Source organism: Chrysoperla carnea, chromosome 4 (genome assembly GCF_905475395.1).
Source record: "Chrysoperla carnea chromosome 4, inChrCarn1.1, whole genome shotgun sequence".
Taxonomy (NCBI): domain Eukaryota; kingdom Metazoa; phylum Arthropoda; class Insecta; order Neuroptera; family Chrysopidae; genus Chrysoperla; species Chrysoperla carnea.
This window is the reverse complement of record NC_058340.1, coordinates 70,577,475-70,597,920: the sequence shown is the minus strand read 5'-3', so window position 1 is coordinate 70,597,920 and position 20,446 is coordinate 70,577,475. Positions and strand designations below refer to the sequence as shown.

The window sequence follows — 20,446 nt, the reverse complement described above, 5'->3', positions numbered from 1 at the left end:
TCTTTGATATTAATGTTTCAGTTTTTTTTTTTCATGTTTAGTTGTTTTTTCATGTTTTCTCTTCTCTGTTTTCAATATTGTTTTGTTTGTTAAATATTTTGTTATATATATATATATATATGTTTGGTATAATCTTTTCTAGTTTTGTGTGCCCTATTGTATGTTGTTTTCCATTTTTTGTGTACACAATGTCTAAAAATATACGTTCTTAAAGCATAATTAAGGAGATATGCAAGGATTGATTGAAGAATATGAAGGATTTAAATAAAACATTTGATTAACAAAATTTCCAAAAATCACAAAAAATTCCTAGGTCATCGGGCTTTTTAGTATAATATTATCGTTCAAAGTTAGCTGAAAAAAAGGATGAATCATATAGGTTATCTTTTTCAATTGGATATTTCTATATCAAAAAATCTAGATAAAAAACTATCTACAATATTTAGACAATCTTGTAGTTTATAATAATACCCTTAAAATATAAGATTGGCGACGATATAACAACAAACTTTAATTGAGTTTATCGAAAATCCACCATTCGATAAACAGATACGACTATATTTAGAGTATTGATGATTGAAGAGCGATATCTATATTATCAAATTTATAAGCATCACCTGTACACAATATATTATATATATTTGTAGTTGCGTGGTATTGTAAAGCAAAAAATAACTGGCAAAAGTTTTATGTCATCCGGTAATATATGGTTTTATATATAAATATACAAATATAAATTATTTTAAATGAACATATTTCTATATTAAAATCATTTTCTTTTTAATTTCTGTTTTTTTGTATTTTATTTTAATTTTAAATTCATATAAAATATGGTATTTAAAATTTTTTTTTTGTGTTGTGTATTTTCCATTTTTAATTTTATATATATATAAAAAAAAAACTTTTTGTTTTGTACAAAATTATTAAAATTTATAAAACAATAAATACAAATTTTTGGATTGGTGCCAACTTTGTAATGAAGTTATATCTATCGATGAAATAGTTAGATTTATATTATTATTTTTTTTTGATTTCCTTGAATATTTTTACGGCCATTTTTCATTGTAGACTTTTTCATCTTAATCGTGAAAATTGCACAAATTATTAAATTATCGTTTTAGAACGATTGTGCATTTTGGAGGCTATTCTCGAGATCATAAAACAATCTACAAAAATTGTTATGATCTCCTGCTTGGGAAGACTTGAAAAATTCAATAAGGGATAGTCCTGATGTCGAATTGGCAATTTTACCCATAAAAATGTAAAACAAGACTTGATACCATGACAAAATTTGAAAGTGAAATTAAAATTGATTAAAAAACGAAGAAGTAATAAGCAATCAAAAATTGCATTCAAAGGTTTCCCATCTCCTTTTAGCAAAGCAAAGTGTTATATGAAATCTGAACGACGCATGACGTCACTAGTGAGTATTTTCATCCTTGTTTAATTCGAAATTTTAAACGTTCATGTCTTGCATACTAGTAAAGATTTTAAAAACCAACTTCACTTTTCAATTCGTAAAGTGAGAATAGGGTATTCTACTATTTTTGAAAAAGTACTTCAAAATGTTGATTTTGCTAATAAAAAGCCACCAAAAATTTTTTTCGAAAAAATACACACGCTTTCTTGCCAAAAACTTAAAATGTAATTTTAAACCTTTTTTAAACTGTCAAAAACACGGCCATCCAATTTGATGACGTAATATGGGTATCACTATATGAAATAACACAAATAAGTTTGACAGATATATTCATAGACATCTGATTATAATAAATATAAATACTTATTAACTATGGATAGATTATACCCAGGTATCTACACTGAACTAACTGCTGGTCTATGGCTCATACCGTTATGACATCATAGCAAGGCTTGTCCGCGTTTCAGGTCACGTGATATACAGTTTAAAAATTACGATTTTTAATTTTAATATTGTAAAAGAAAAATGTCCTTTATTACTCGAAATCAGAATATTTAAGTATACTTATTATTTTTATATAAATTTTAACTTTTTTCAAATTTCATAATTTATTTTTGACTAACGATAATACCCTATTCTTCATCTGAAGTTATAAAAAAATTTTTGTTAGAATCCGTACTGTTTTATGATTAAATGCCTATCAACTTTTTCATTGATAACTATCGCCTTTTTGAAATGGACAATAAAAAAAAAGAATGTTTCTATGAAGGCATTTTTAAGAATGCTAATTAAAAACACATTTATTTCTATAGTGACAATATCAAACAAACAAAATAATAGGCCTTTTTTTGTTACTACTAAATAATAGACCATTGGAATTCAAAATAGTCAGATTGTATTTCACACACACAAAACTATTGCATTTTTTATGCTGTAACCAAACGAACTACACAAAGGGCAACACAATACAAATCAACATGCAATATTATTATGAAAGGGATAGCTCTGGTAAAGGCGATAGTTAAAGGTTCTTCCCTTTTTTAACTGCTGTTACATAACAATTTCACTATTATTGAAGCTCATCATACTTTTGCCGCCTGTTTTATTTCCGCTTGCACGCATTTCTCCCCCTTTTCCAAACAAATTCATAATATTTTCTAGTATGTATGTATTTATGTATGTGTGTGTAAAACTTCCCTAAACATGTTTCATCCCAAACAAATTTTCCGTCTATATTTTTCCTATGTTTGGTAAATATGTGTGTAGGCCCTCATATAATATTTTTATGGGAAAATTTATATACAAGTTATTTATATTCTGGAGGATTTATATAAACAGTGAGTTTTCTTTGCTCAAATAATACAGAGTGTAAATTTAAACTTCGAATATATAGTCCAAATTTATACCATATTTGGTATTTTTGAGACATAGCTCATAAAACCTTTTCTGGAATCACGTGAGGGTTCCTTCGGAAACAAAGATATCTGATTTTCTTCAAAAAAAAAATTCTAATCAAATTTTTTAGTCAATTTTCGAAATTCATGGTTCAAAATCATCTAGAAAACATGGTTTTCATATAATTATAGGAAAAAATAATTTTCTCAATTTTCTATAATTCTTTTTGAGGGGGAAATTAAGTAAAAAATTTTCTTTTCAAAATTGGTAAAAGTTATTTGATTGAGTAATTTTGACCCTATGTTCAAATTATTACTACATTTGTAGTTTTTGAGATGAAACTTAAAGAGCAATTTTTGCAATCGGGAGGTTGCCATTCGGAAACCAACATACCTTCCCATTTTTTTCAAAATCAAATTTTTGAGTCAATTTTCATAGTTTCGGGTCAAAATGATCTACAAAACGCGATATAAGCATTGGAAAAAATATTTTTATCGATTTTTTCGTATGATTTAGAAAATATTTCGATATTTTTATCGATTTAGAAAAATTCTTTCGTTTCCAATCCGAAAAAAGCCATTTGAATAGGTAATTTTGACCCCCTTGAAAAACAAAATACTGTCTAAATTAACATCACATTTGTAGTTTTTGAGATATACCCTATAGAGCTTTTTCTGAAATCGTAGCGTTCCATTCGGAAACAGAGATACCTGATTTTATTCGAAACCAATATTCTTATCAAATTTTTGAGTCAATTAAAAAATTTATGGATCAAAATGACCTAAAAGACATGATTTTCATATAATGATTGGGAAAAATTATTTTCTCGACTTTTTTAAAGCGATGGGGTACGTAGAAAAATTGAGAAAACTTTTTTCTTTTTAAAATTGATAAATATCATTTGGTTAAGTATTTTTGATCTTAGAAGAAAGAAAATTCAGTCCAAATAAGTGTTAGATTTGTAATTTTAAAAATAAAGCTTATACAATGTCAATTAGATTCGTGATAATCGATTTGAAAATAATTCTAGATTTGATAATTATACTTTTTATAACTTTGAGAGGTAATTTGTTTTACGATTAGATCCGTTTCCTTAGTATCGATTATGTAACACCCCATAAATACTGTTTCTACCATAATACAACCAGAAGTATACCACCAAACTTCTCATACCCATTCGAATCACCAAGAACAGTATTACCAGGAAATATAGAATATACCTCTTATATTCGTTGTTGTGTTGTTGTGTCATAGTCAAACCACCACACGATATCTTTCGAACTCTCAACAACAAACCAATTTACCGCCCTTTTTCTGTTTGTGAAGGATTTTACTATTTTCATATTATAGATATATATAAATAATATTCGAGATAGAAATACTGGCTGGTTTTCTATACAGATGTATACTTTTTTTTTGTAAGAAGGTAGAAATTTATTCAAAACAACAAAATAAGATTATTCGATTCTGATTCTCTTTTTATCTAATCTACAGATAAGTAGTATTTAATCTAGAACAAATCAAAATCATGTTACTTAAAGTCCGATTGTTTTAGCAAGCACAGTGAATGTTCAGTGTTTTTTGCGATAAATGATAATTGATCACAATAAACACAGTTTTTTAAAATTATGATTTTGAACAGAGTATCTTATGGCTCCCACTCAAGAAAAGTTTGCGAGGATGCTATACCAAGAAGGTCTTAACAGATTAGGAGATAATCTGAAAAACCAACAATTAAAGGTATGGACCAGTTACGAGGGAGGGCGAATCGCCAAAAGCCTGTTGGGTGAAGGAAACTCGCTCGGTAACAGAGCCGAGGAGATCTTGAAACTAAACAGAGCTGATATTCGAGTCATCGTAGAGTTACTCACAGGGCATGATAACCTGAACAAGTTCCAACATCAGATTGGAAAAAGACAATCTCCCGCGTGTGACAGATACGGAGAAAATTCAGAAGAAACATCGATCCACTTTCTCTGTTACTGCCCGGCGCTCATACAGCAGCGAAGGAAATGGTTTGGTCCGGCCATAGTCGAACCAGAAGAAATTAGGAAACTCAGCGTTAGGCAAATCCTGGGTTTCAGTACATCAGTTGGTAATAATAGCCACTGAAAAGCGTAGCGGGGATAGAGTACAAGGGTCTGTTTGGCTAGGTGCTCTGAACCATTGCTTCGAGGCCCGATGCTCGAGCATGGCCCGCTAACCTCCAAACCCGTACCCCATACCCATCTTATGAAAAAACTCTCAATAACGCTAATTGTAGAAAAAATAATCGGTTCGAAAAGAAAACATAAACAAACTTTGATTTTTGACGCTTTCACGATATTTTTAGAGCATTTTATTGCATCATGCCTAGTTCACTATACAACATCCGGACTACTTTAAACATTAATCAATAACTATTTTCAATAAAAAGTTTAATGTGAAATAAATATGAATGGAAATAAATTTATATTGTCTAGGATGATCATTTAATGATATATCAGATAATAAAGAAATACTAATAATTGCGTTCAATTGAGTAGATTGATTGCTGTGAATCAGTTTAGTAGTTTGTTTGAGTACTTGTTTTATTATCATTATCTTATTAAAGTTCGTATCATTATTCGAACTAACAACACACAAAGACTTTATATATCCATCATATATATAAAGATTGTGTCTCTACTATCGAGAATAATTCGTGCGAAATACCTTAATAATATTAACTTAATTTTGCTGTTACCTTTACTTACTATAATCGATTATTATATACAGTGTCTTTAATAAAAACTATCATAAAATTGTAGTAAGTAATACGATCCTATTTAAAATAAATATTTCTAGACTAAAAGTTTTAAAAAATATTTCTAATTCTGTCTAATTCACAAATTTTTAGTAAGAAAAAAGTGGATTTACATTCAAACCTTAATTGAATTGATAGATCGATTAAACTTTTAAAATATATAATTTAAAAATCCCTTATATTGAAAAAAACAGTAGCAGGAAAAAAGGAAATCTAATTTTTCTCTGGAAAATCACTTATTTGCTCTTGTGTATTTTTAATGTATATATAAATAATATTTCATTATTTGGATAGGTATTATATATCTAAACTTTTATTTCCAAACAAACCTAAAAAGGTTATCATGAAGGTTTTATTAATAACAGTAAAAAGGGATAAGTAAAACGTCGAAATCTCATATTTGTATTCTAATTTCTAGTGCATATATCTCATACAGGTAAAATATAAAGCTCTATTTACACGATTAAATACAAGAAAAACTACCTTGAACAATTCATAGCTGAAATTTGTATATGTTACAGTAAAAATTCATATTTAGACAAACAGTTGTTTTAAAATTCGTTAATGACTTTTGGTGATAATAATTTCCAAGCTCAAGGAATTAAAATCAATTTAACAAATTCACAATTTTTGTGGACGGTTACAAGACATTTTGTCCGAAACTAAAAAAGATAGGGAGTTGAAAATTAGCAAGTTACTTAAATTAGTGATCTTGCGAAATGTTTCAATTGATTGTTTCCACTTATAATTTTAAAATAGCTATACCCGAAATTGAGCCTTACGCATTCAATTTTTTTAATACCTTCGAATTCGTGTGACCTTTTTTTTCCGAAACTGTAAAGGTTGTATAATAAAAATATCAGGGAAATTGTTAAAATATGGACACTATATTGTCATAAACATTTATGTCCAAACAAAACATACAATAATAAAAAATTAACAGTAAAATTAGTCCTAAAATAATAACAATAACATAAATATTCATTAATAAAATAAAAAGAGATAAAACTATTAAACTTGTCCTTATCTTATAATAATGTTACTACATGCTGTGTGTTTTCCATAATAATAATCATAATAATAATAATAACATGTATAAAGTTGACTACGATTAAATTTACCGCTAACACAATTACAAGCTTACGAGATTGTATTATTGGGCTCTATACAGAATAACATCATCTCTATATATGTTCTCTAGCCTAGGTTTGGCCTAGCTTGGCTCTGTATAAAAGTTCATTCGTCTGGAAGTTATGTTCATTTTCAAACATTAAACTTCCTACTACATACGTACAGGATGTTCCAAGCTATAACCGAACACTCAACCCAACCCAAGATTTAATCAAATTGTAGATGATTTTCGTTGAGAAACAATTACTATTTCCTCAATATACTTTTAGATGGGAAAGCGTTCTATTAAAATGGTTCGGCTGTCACGTGACTAGTCAAATAGGCAATTTGTATGACGTAAATGTAAAAAAATGCTCTAAAAAAATCAAAATTTTGCTCCGTAAGAGGTCCAAAAAACTGTGTTTAGAGTCATCAAGTGACTTTGTGAGCATTCACCGTACTTGCATGTATGGGGTATTGCATAACGTTATTATATTTGCATTTATCTTCACAAAGCTTGAACCTTGAAAGAATTTTAGCTCAAACTGTCAAATTTTCAACATTTTTAAGCAATCATTTTGAAAATATTCACAAAAAGATACTTTTTCTTTTGAAATTTCAACATCTGCTGTTATAACTTGAACCATCCTGTAAACAGAGCAAACACATACACCAAAAAAAAAACACAATGTTTTCCCCTTTAATAATTTAAGAACAGATGAGTCATTTACACAAATACTGATGAGCTGTGTTTTGTAGATGATTTTTTTTTTTTTGGATTTATAAACTTTAAAGCAAATTTAATTTGAATAAATTCGATATGCTATTTGTATGTGCATTGAAGTTAGTGTTTCATATTGACAGTGTTTGAGGGGAGTACAGGATAATAATGTGATGATAGAGCAAGTTTTCCATCAAATATTTTTCTGTTTCGAATAGTTTTCGATGAAAAGTTTTTGTAAGACTAGTTTTTTATACCTAAAGATCTTTTTTTAACTTGTATGATTGTATTTTTGAAAAATGTATGTATATTGCCCGTTTGGTTCAAAATAAATGAAATAATTTTTTTTCCATTGACTGGAAAATAGAAAGATAGTGGTAGCTAAGTGGAAAATAGATATTTCAATAGAAAAAGCTGCCTTCAGTCATATTAAATAGTAAAATTCATGGAGTAAGACCGGAATACACAAATAACTCTAAGAAAGCCCATTTTACGAAAAATCAAGTAGAGATAGGCTTTTGTATTTAATGTCTGCGGAGTTTATTTGGCTTCGAAAAAATTTTTCAAGAAGTCTTAGATGATTTTTTGTACTACAACCGTTTGATCTGTTGTACTTCTTTTGACGTGCTCCAAAAGTCTTACAGCTTTAAGGTATTTCTGGACTTATTTCACTTAAGTAAAGATCAGTCCATCTCAAGGGATGGATTGGCACGGTGGCATCTCAAGGGACGGTTTTCTCCTCTTTATGACAATTGACAATTGACATTGTGCATATATTGAGTTTCCAGGAAGTCTCCAATTGATTTTTCCCAGTTACAAACGTTTTGAAGCCTTTTTATAAGAGTTTTTCATTGGCCATGAATTACAAGAGCAGTTGGGTTTGAGAGTTTTATAGTAATTTTCGGCACTCTAAGAAATAAATCTGGATCGTTTAACAGAGTACATATACTCATTTTGGTTAGTTTATCAGCGTCTTCGATCGATTCTGGATATTCACCCCAGCGAAATATCTGGATACTCAGCCAGTATTGATTTTATTTGAGGAGCTTAAAAATTTCTCTAATCATTTTTTTCATTTCCTATCAATTATCAATTATTTTAAGCTCCTGAATGATTTTTAAATTAAAGATTACTCGTACATTTTATTATTTTCTACTTTTTAGTCATTGTTTAAAAATACAGAGTTTAGATTGAAAATTTTTAAATTTGAAAACAGCCTTTTTATGATTCGAATATGGTATTATTTATTCTGACTCGAAACAATTGTCATATTTACTGACCACAACTATCTAAAACAAGAATTCACGAAAGATTTTATTAGACTATTTAAAAAAAATTACTTCTTTTCTAAATAGAGATAAAATTAAATTGAAAATGATCTTATATAAAATTTTCATATAACAAAATTTTTGGGGTGGATTGCAGAAAAGCAATTATTCCTTGTAATTTAATTTTAGCAGAGAAAAAAAACTTTATATACCTTAAAAAACACATTACGGTTGTATACAAACTGAGGTGACACCCAAAAATGTACGGGTAATGAATGAAAATGGGTGAGAAAATGATGTTGTGAAGAATAAAATATACAACGCAAGGACATATAGTAAACTAAATCATAAATAAAATTTAATTAAGTCTACTGTGAAGGTTATTTTACGTTGCGTAAATGAAATAAAATATATAGTACGTTGTCCTATCCTGTGTACCGTGCTCACACTCCTTTCTCCTGGTAGGTATTCTTCTACCTTAATATAAATTGTCCACTGCCAACAACCAAAAATGTAATTTAGTTTAGCGAAAATGTCATACATAAAATACTCAGACAAGTTGTTATTATTATTTTTTGGTTGAATATCTAGTAACTTTTTACCTAAACATGTGTATATAGAATTATTTCAGCTTTATACACGGTGTTTCAAAATTATGGACCTTCACTGATTAAAAATATTATATTTGTTGCTTAAATATTTTAAGCAGATCCGGCTCGAAGGACCAAAACATGAAATAGACTATTTAAATAATAAAAACGATTAAGATTTTATTAATGGCTTGCGGTTTTTGATTTATAGGATCTTCTATCGGAGTAAAAGAGAACGTGATAATTTAGAATGACAAAAAAATCTCTAAATAGTTGTATTAGTGCAGTAAATCTGTCAACGTTTCAACGAACACTCTCATATCTTGCTCATCTGTCACGGGCCCTATGGACTTATTGAAAAAAAAAAACAGGAAAATCTCAATTTGCGTTTTATCGTTTTTGTGAAATCAAATGAAATTATTCCTAGATATATCACCTCTTTTATATCAGATTAGTCATTATCTTAGAAAATGAACGTCTAATCGATAAAAGGATCCGATTTTTTAATCAATATTGCTTTAGTAAATGATTTTTACTTTTTTTCTAATTGGAGACAAACAAATATCCTCGATTTTCTGTAATTTCTCTACTTTAAAAAAAAACGAAATTTGATGAAACTTTGGAAAATCGGATTCATTTAACGGCTTAAAGTAGTTGTCGTGCTCCAATATTTTCAAAAGGTTTGGATTATAAGGTGGGTAAGAGTAGATGTGCTTGTAGTGAAATTTCTAAAAAAGAAAACAAAAAACTTAGGTTTTTGATAATTTTTGATATTTTTAGAGCATTTTCTTACATTTACGTCATACAAATTGCCTAATTGACTAGTTGATTAGTCACATGACAGCCGAACCACTTTAAGCTTTTAGAAAAGATTTTGTCAAAAAAAGGTAGAATTGTTTCTGCCATCGGAAATTTACACAACCCAAGTCATTAAAAACAAATTTTTTTAAAACCAGAAACCAATAAATATACCCGATCATTATCCTAACCCAGCCTTCCATTATTTGTTTTAGTTGGAACTGGAACCACCTGAAGAGAGATTATTACGGCTAAAAACCCCCCAACCATAAATTTTTTTTTATCTAAAAATTAAATCATAATTTCAATCACAAAATTCGATGTACTATACATCCACATTATTATTGTTTGTTATAATAGATTTGATTCTGATTGGTTCAATGATTATTATTATTATGTTTATTATTATGGATCCAAAATACAATATTATATAGGATAGATAGGATGGATGCATATATGTAGTATTAGTAAAGTGTATCCTAGCTGAGAGAAGGCCATCCGCAATTCGATAGTTACACAGGAATAATACCACATAGTAACTAACCAAAACCAAACCAAACCTCATCTAAAACTCAATCAACACAATAACTGTTACAGAATGTTACAGGATATGTGGGAATATAAAACAAGCTGATTATGTACGTTCAACTTTGTAGATGATGAAAATGACTAACTTTCTGTAAATGCTTGAAACATTTCAATTAACAACACTTATATATCGAAAACGGTGAGGTTTGGTGAAAATTTTCAGAATTAAAAATGATTACAATTATCCAAAATATAAAATATAATGGCATTCAAATTATATTTTTGATGGAAACTAAAAATTTTCGTCAAATTTTTTTTTCAAATTTGTTTAATTTTTGATAAGGAAAATTTTTACATTTAAACTTTTGTTCTATCTCTAACGGTTAACAAGATGGGTCCTACGGGTCCAAGACCCAATTGACCTATGATGCTCATTTACGAACTTGCCTCACTTTTTACGTCCTGAGTACGCTGTAAAAATTTCAGCTCGATATCTTTTTTCGTTTTTGGGTTATCGTGTCCACAGACGGACGGACGGACGGACGGACAACCGGAAATGGACTAATTAGCTGATTTTATGAACACCTATGACAAAATTTTTTTCCTAGCATCATTATTTTTAAGCGTTACAAACTTGGGACTAAACTTAATATACTATGTATATTTCATATATACATGGTATAATTACTAAAGTTAAAAGTTACACTTTATGAGCGTAAATCGAAAAAGCACAAATTAACACGAATATGATTTTGTTGAGTACACTCATACAATCATTTTCCATCAGATTTCATAAAAGACTGCTGACGAAGAGTCGATTCCTGAGTCAGACTGTTTTTCGGTTTTATTTCCTCGATTAGTCGAAGTAATTTAGTCCGTATTCTCCATATGTACGAGGTATGTGAATTTTAATCAAAAACTTAAAATTATACCAAAAATTTAGTATAGCTACTTGTTGGGTTTATTAAAGTAGGATAAAATTTTGTAGTAATAGAGCAAATTAATTTTTTTTGAATTTTGTGACGTCACAAAGTACAAAATGCCGTTTTATAAAAAGTGCTATACGTCTATGATTAGTGAAATTTTTTTTGAAACTACCCAAAGGATCAAATTTTTCATTTTCATACCATGCTTATATGAAATAAATCAAGGTATACTAAGTTTAGTGTCTCAAGCTTGTAACGCTTGAAAACATTGATGCTATGAACAAAACTTTGGTATAGATGTTCATAAAATCATTTAGAAGGCCAATTGCAATAGGCTAGTTGGATAAATCATGTAAACCGTTAGAGATAGACCAAAGTTTAAATATTAAAAATGTTCCTTATACTCTTATTACTTTGTGTGCAAGAGTGGTCATCTTGCCTTACTTACAAGATGTAAGAAAACAAACGATTTTGTAATCAATACTGTCTCTACGTGGTATTTCAACGATAAACTCAGCCAATTGTTTGTTTATGTTGTTGTGGGAGACTTAGAACATTCTGTAAATGTGGTATATTGCAACAAGGTAAGGTTTAGGTTATGTTGGCTAACAGTAGGAAATGCATCATCGTTGTTGTTGTTGATATGCTAGCTGATGCTAGTAGTACTGATGTTGATGTTGAGTGATGATGATTATGATTATTATCAGAACCATTTAGTTTGATATTCATTGCTTCAGGACAAGCCATTATGATTGAAATATAATTAGTCTATTGGCGTGGAAATACAATATCATGTGCATAATATTATTTACTCACCATCATGCACATACATACTACCTACACTAAAACCACCACTTTACTCTCTGACTATAATATATTATATACTCTGAGAGTCAAGTTAGACTCACTCACTGACTGAGACTCTAACTCTAACTCTAACTCACTGATTGACGACTGTTGTAGAACGGTTATAGAGCTATATCCGTATAACCATATTGTCGTAGACATTCAATGAGTATATTGAGTGGAATTTATACATTTTGTTTCTAAAAAAAGTTTTTGTTTTGGAGTTTGATGAAACTCGGTGGATGAGGAAACTTTGACCCAAAAAGTATAATATCCGGTTAATTTAATCTTTGGATGCAAAGTTTCTAAGATATCGCAAAATTTGGATCGATTTAGGCCGTATCTCAAAAACTATTCGACCAGTCATCAAATGAACCCGATTTTTGTACTTTTTGGGTCAAAATTACCTTATATACTGAGTATATCGAAATTGGAGACAAAGAAAATTTCTCGATTTTTTGCAATTTTTTTAAGGGAAACCGCTTTGAAAAAATCGAGAAAATCGCAAAAAAATTTTGGTTTTGGAATTTTGATGAAACTCGGTGCGGATGGGCAATTTTGATCCAAAAAGTATAAAAATCAAGTCATTCAAGCAATGTTAACTGAGATATTAATAAACTAATACAATTGTAAATTATGAATCAGTCTATAGCATAACTAAATATGACATCACACAATATAATCCTGTTACCTACTATAAACAATATTATTCAATATTATAATTTACGATATTACATATTTATACATATTGCATATTATATTTGATAACATAATTATAATACAGTATGTTTATTAATAATTTAGAATTAGTTCTAAATAACTTATCATCGCATTTATTCTATATAAAAAGTGCATTTATTTATACTACGAATAAAATTTCATTGATAAAAATAAGAAAACATATTAAAACTGGTGATTTATTTTCTAATTTCCATGAAACAAGGTACCTAAATAATACTCTCTGTATGAAATTTGCCTTCGAAAAATTATACATTAAACTTACCACGTTTTTGTAAATCGTCTCGTGCAATTTGTCCAGCCAGCGTTGTAGTGGGATTTGGTGGAAGTCCTAAATGTGGGGTAGGTGGTGTACCTGGATACCAAGCCCAACCAGGCGCCTGTCCATTAAACATACGTAATTTATCATACACTGATTCACTTTGTGCCGAAACTTGTTGCTCTTTTTGTGATGCTAAATTTCTTAATACTCGATTTATTGATGAAACCTGTAACAAAATAATTATTATTTAGAAGCTTAATAATCATGCTTAATTTTCTTGTTTCTGCCTTCGAGGAAGATAAAATTATTAAAAAATTGCTAAGTTTCCTGGAAACATTAGGTCCTTATTTCTCTGCGGACTTGCTACTTTTGCCTTTTCAAGGAACAAGAAATCATAGAACTGACGGAGTAAAGATGATAATAAAATCGAGAGTTCGAAAAATGGAAAACGATATTTTTCGATATGTTAACCAAGTTGAAATCATGGGGATTTTTTTCTTATTCTAGTTTAAAAAAATTACTCTCTTTAATAAAATGAAGAGGCCAGCAAAAGTGGAATCTTGATTTACTTATTACATTAGAATCCAACAGTGCAAGATTTGATATCCGTCTTATAAAAACCTATTCTCGATTTTTTAGGGGAAAGAATCTCATTTGTGTTTCCTTTTACCAAAATATAACGGCATATTTTTTAATACAATCAACCTATTCTCAACAGAAATACAATGGTACTTACTTAAGGCTTATTTTTAACTAAGTAAACATTTTACCCTTATTTACTCTAAAAATGTTATATGGGTAATACAACAAATAAATATTAAATATATAACATGTTATATAAAAATATAATTTAGAGATACATATAACAATATAATAAATAATATATACATATGTTATTAAGTGATCTTATTATTATAATAATTATATATATTTTGTTAAGTAAAGTATCTGTGTGATCAACCCTCAACCCCTCAGACACAACCCCAAACCCCTCGCAACCCCTATCTAGTACATGTATTATTTAATTATATTTTGTTACATATATTATATAAAATTTTATTATTGTGGTTCAAATCCCGTTACAATATCTATTTATATATATTTACAACAATAATTGTAAATAAAAAAATTAACTTAATCGACCCTTTTATAAAAATGAAAAATTTACAGTTTAATCAAAATTTTTGTTAATGTAAGTGAAATTTACAAAATTTTTTACCGATTTTTGGAAACTTATCTATAAAATGTACTCAATCAAGTCGGTTCGACCGTTTAGGGGCCACTGAGAAACACACAGACGCGCAGATAAACACTTTAAACTTAAAACACCCCTTCTTAAATCAATATCAAAGTGATGGTCAAGGGCATTAGATAAGACGAAAAAGATACTTATAGAGGGTGATCATTTTCTGGGAAAATTTTTTGGAAATATTTTAATTGAAATTGAAATATTTGAGTTGATTTTGTTCGTTTGAATTATGTAATTATTTTACCATTTTACTTTTTGAAATGAATGGAGCCAGGTTTATTTGACCATTCATTTTCATAGTAATTATTTATATGTTAAAATTATATGTTTTTCCAAACTGAATCAATTTGGAAGATCATCACCAATTTTTAGCTTTTTCAAAAACGGAACTCTAAGCTCGCATTTGAAACATAGTTAAGAACACTCTTCGTTAAATTACCTTTCAAATGAAACCAAAAAATTAAAATTGGTTCATCTGTTTAGGCGCTACGATTCCACAGACGGACAAACACACAGATTTATTAAAAGCAATAGATTGAGCTTCTTTCGTGAGGCATTTCAACTTTATTTATGTTTTGTGAAACAAATAAGGATAGTTTTGAAAAAGTACACAACAAATTTAAAATTTCACGAATTTCAATTAACATCCAAACTCAAATATAATAGAAGGTTCAAAAAATAGATTTTATCAAATAAAATATAATTAAACATATCAAAAAATGATCAGATAAAAAGGTTTTAAAATTATTTTTGTTACAAAACATTTCTATAATTAAAAAAAAAAAAAATCTATCCAAAATAGATATCCAGGTTTCCCAGGTATACGAATCTGTTTAAGATGTTATTTCCTTTTTTGCTATGATAGATATGTATTCAATATCTGATATACATATTATATGAAATGATTATTGAATTATATATAAATTTTGGAGTACTATCTATAATCGGATTATAACATTATCCTTAAGGAATAACAATAAAATCACTTGAAAAATGAAATTTGAAATAAAAAAAATGTAATTATGAAATATTTTATACAGAATAGAAGATGGGTCTATGAACTATATATATATATATTACTATCATGAACGACTCTCTTTAGTAAAATATATATTTAAAAAAACCACATGCTGGTATTTTGACAAAAGGATATATAGAAATATATAAAATGGTTTTAGTTCGTTTTATACAGAAGAGAAATAAAACTTACGCAATTTTCTATTATATAATTCTATTAAAAAATCCAACTTGAAAAAATTATTAAAAATTTGTTCTTATATACATATAGAAACGTAACTTTTTATATTTGTGCATCGAGCAATATGATTATTTTGTTTTGTTGAAGATTGGAAACGGTTGGGAATGATGTGTTCGATTTATAAGATTAGTATTGTAAACAATTCATATAGTATTTGGATACTATGATACAATTTGACCTTACTTTGAATCTTGTCTGTTAGAAATTTTATAATAATCGTTGAAATCATTGGCAAAAAATATTCTTTCACAAGCTTTACTAGTAGAAATAACTATGACATGATGACGATTCACCAAAAAATAAATATATCAGCATTATCGAGGACCAGGCAAAGAAACAACGGTGGATTTTGTAGGACACTTCACTAGCATAAAATACGATACATTTGATTTGGAAAACTTGTCAAAAAACCCGGGAAATACTCTTTTTTTTTGCATCGTCTGTATCTTTTTGTAGAAATGTCATTGGTGTTTCTAGGATACCACAAATAATTAAACTTTTTCGGATTTTAAAAGCTCAACACAGACAACTTTATCTCGATTTTCTCTTGAGAAAAAAAGTAAAGATTAAATGTCGAAAAAAGAAAGGGGATTCTTATGCAAATTTTGTCATTGATTACTGTGGTGAAAAACAGGTGTAATTTTCTTGAACAAGATTACATATAATTTGATTGCAAGCAGTCAGTATATAAAAGAGTTACTATACATAAATTATTTTGTGGGAAAATTCTATTATGTTTTTACTGCACGCTTAAAAATTAAATATATCCTTATTGTTACACATATTTGTAGTAATATAATAGTGATAATCAAGCAGAACTCTTATCATCTATAGAGTGATTTTAAAATAAGTAACACCACAATATAACAGGATAATAAAATATAATTTAACTTCTGAATCTAAAATATATACCTCGAGAAACGCTCTCTAGGGTAAGGTGTTTGTCGTTTGCCACCTTGGAAATTATAGTTTTTCAGGCGACGAACAAAGGACAAATCGTTCTTTCGAGGGTTGGACAAAGTTATTAACGGTTTCAATTTTAAGTATCTTCTAACTTGAATATCTTCCTGAATGATTATTATTAATTTTCCATTTCTTGCGATTTTAAACGAAAAAACGGAAAAACTACATATCTTCTGAACTGTAAACAAGTTCATATCGAAAATTCGTCAACGGTAGTATAGGCGGTTCGAATCAAGACAAGTTAAAGAAAACTTATTCTAACCTATTCAAAAACTTCATAAAATCTTTTCTTCATTCCTCAACTACAAAAAAAGCAGTATGATTAGCTTTAATTAAGCACATCAGTTTATTGTGAAAAGGCACACTTACATGCCTTTTCACACTCGCTGTGGCATTATTCCCTCCAAGAACTCACCTCCTACATTTGTTAGTTGATCTTATGATAACTTATGAGACTATGAACAACTAAACTAACGTATCCTTGAAATTTTTCACGTTCTATTTTGCCGACTTTATAGTACAAGAGATGGCATAAGGTCGATCTTCACCCATCCGATGACCAGGTGAGACATATTTTTTATAAAATTGTATCCATTTTTAAACAATCCTATTTTAATTAAATTAATTTAATCAATTTTTTCCATGAACGGTTTTTTTCAGGGCAGCCTATACCATTATTTTCGTGATTAAATTACCTTTCTTCTGATACCAATTTGGATAGACCTTCGCAAACATTTTTCTATTTTAAAAACATCCTGTATATAAAATGATTATAATACAATATTTATTCCTTGTGTAATATAAAATTATAATCAACACTTTTCACAATAAATTGATGTGTTTGGCGAAATGAAAGATTTTTGTTGTGTGTGTGTTGATGATGTGGTATTTGAAGGATTTACATTATGCATGTATTTGTATGTATGTATGTATGTATTATCGGACCTGATGTTAGTATTCTCATATACTGCTAGCTCTAGCTATATATGGTGAGGTGTTGTTCTTCCACATGGTTACACCTAAAGAATAACCTTATAATAATATTTAAAGGGATTGGGAATAATATTTTATTATAAAATATACAATTTGAGCCAGTTTGTTCTGATGATTAGTCCTATAATACTCTCTCTCTGTACTAATACAGTTCATTTCATAAAAAAAAGTATACACAAGTGTTGAATGAGATTTAAAGAAATTTTTACGAATTATTAGCATAAGCTGTATAAAAATAGCCAAAATATTTGGATATGCAAATTATAAAACTACTTATTATATATAAATTTTGCATTTGTTTTCGAAAACTGCATTCGAAACTCAATCAGCAACTGTCACAGATAATATATCAAAAATAATATGTCTATCCCTTAAAAATTTGAAGTCCTATGAAGATTATTTATTTCTAATAATACATGAGCGGATTAAGACAGTTCGCCGCTATAGATAGATGTGAAATTCACGCCCTTTTTCCCATCCCTTTCCGACGACCTGTCCCACCTGGAGTCCATCGACGTCAAAGCTCTCTTGCTGTTCTTAAACAGCTCCAAATGGTTCATGGAGTAGTAGCCGGAGATGGGCCAACCCTTTTTCGGTATCACAAGGAACCTTATGGTTTAAGTGTGTCCCACTCCAGGACAGCCACTCTAACCAAACCTAACCTTCCCATCCTTTTCGCGACAGTCATGCAGAGAGACATTCTATATGAAATGGCAACATTTGGAAAAACTGTATCAAGATAATTTTTTTTTGGAAAATTGGAAAGTTTTGATTTTGGTTTGAGCTGTTTTGAGATATGTTCCAGTAAAGTTTCTAAATCTTGACTGAACGCTTCTTGTAAACTTTTTGCTTTGTTCCGATTATGAGCATTATCCAAATTTTCTAAATCATTGATTCAGATAAATGTTCGAAGTGACATTCCGAGCAACGTCACTTTTACTGTTCTTGTCTCGTCATCATAGATTTTCCTTCGTTTCACTCTGCTGACAAGTGTTTTGTACTCCTACTACGCAACTTTCTATTTATTTCAAAGATAATTTAATAAGAATAGTTGAAAAACTGTTTAACCGTTTCCAGAATATCAGCGTTTTCATAAGTGTATCATAATATGGTCGGGAGTGCAGAACAAGACACTCATAATTATCTTACTGTAAAAATTGTGAACATAATTACATCGCCACCATATTTATACCTTCTTAAAATCTACCCATTTCGCTTCTATTATATTTGAGGACTATTCAAATCGATTAAACGTAATTAATACGAATCACCACATCAATCTATAGAAAAATAAAATAAAGAAAATAATTAAACAAATTAAATGTTTAATTGACTTCTGAAGTGATTTTTCATTTCAAAAAGTCCGTTCTACGTGATTTACAGAATACAATTTTTTTTCTTCTTCGCATAAATATTATGGCTCTTCAAAAAAATTGTACGAAGTTGAACGAACTACGTATGAGAGAATTCGAAGGGGGTGTGGATGACGTATACATACAGACATAGAAATTAAATTTGTATTTATTCAAAAATCAAATAATATAAATAATATAAATATTTTTTTTTATTTACTAATTAATTGAGGAAAATTAAATTAACTACTTGAGTCAATTCATTGAATACTATATTATACTATCAACAATTTACTAGCTATATAGCACGTTAGCCAACTGTGTAGTTTATTAGGAGAAAGTTGTCTAGGATGGTACTCTGTCTAGTTAAACCCACCAACAATTTAGAATTTTTTCAAGGGGGTTGTACTCGATTAAAATCAGAGCAAATAAATTGATAAAGACATAGTAAAGTAATATATTTTTTGGAACCATGTTCTTTATGGCACGTTATCGTTCTGCTTTGTTTTCTGGTTAGGAGGTAAAACCAAAAAAAGTATAACGACACCAAAAATCGACCATTCTTACAAAGATCATCTAGGAAACTAAAACTTTTTCAAACGATTTAGCTTGCCATGAATTTCGAGAATATGCAAAAATATTTTAATAATTTGTAAATTATTATTTTTTGTCAAAATTTCCAAAAAGAATGTGTTATGAAAGTGAGCTATCAGAAGTTAAAGATTATAGAGATACTTTAATGTAAGTACAAGGAAATTTCATGTTATATCATAATAAATATCCTGATCAAACCAAATGTAGGTAATATACGCACATATTGTGTTGATTACTAAACCAAAATTAGATTAATTTTTTAAGCTCATACTACAATTAATTCATACAGTAAAAAGTGAAAAAAAAGTATAGCTTTGAAATTAAATTATTTAAAGAATAAATCAACTATTTCACTTCTAAAATTAATACCTTAAATTTTCAGAAAATATCTTGTAAATAAAAAAGTAAGCGCTACTTTTATAATGAACGAAGGTATAAAAGGAACATAGTTTCTACCGGATGTCATACGATACCTTTGCTTCTTTTTATTTATTTCAATGGTACATTTTGAGACAAGCAATTGATTCTTTGGGATTATCGTGATTTTTGAGGATGCGATTTCGTTTGGAAAGGATAGTTAAAACCATGGCGAGGTCGTAAAACAAGCTATATGGTTACTTTCCTATTTATTTCAGAAATGAATTATCAAC

At 28.8% G+C, this 20,446-nt stretch overlaps 1 protein-coding gene across 1 annotated transcript in view; it reads right to left on the bottom strand.

Moving 5' to 3' along the window:
• LOC123299318 (paired box protein Pax-6) overlaps positions 1-20,446 on the bottom strand; it is a 111,225-nt gene that overhangs the window by 41,296 nt on the left and 49,483 nt on the right. The window contains exon 4 of the mRNA XM_044881682.1: positions 13,391-13,613. Within this exon, the coding sequence (XP_044737617.1) occupies positions 13,391-13,613 (223 nt within the window). The remainder of the gene's footprint in view (positions 1-13,390; positions 13,614-20,446) is intronic.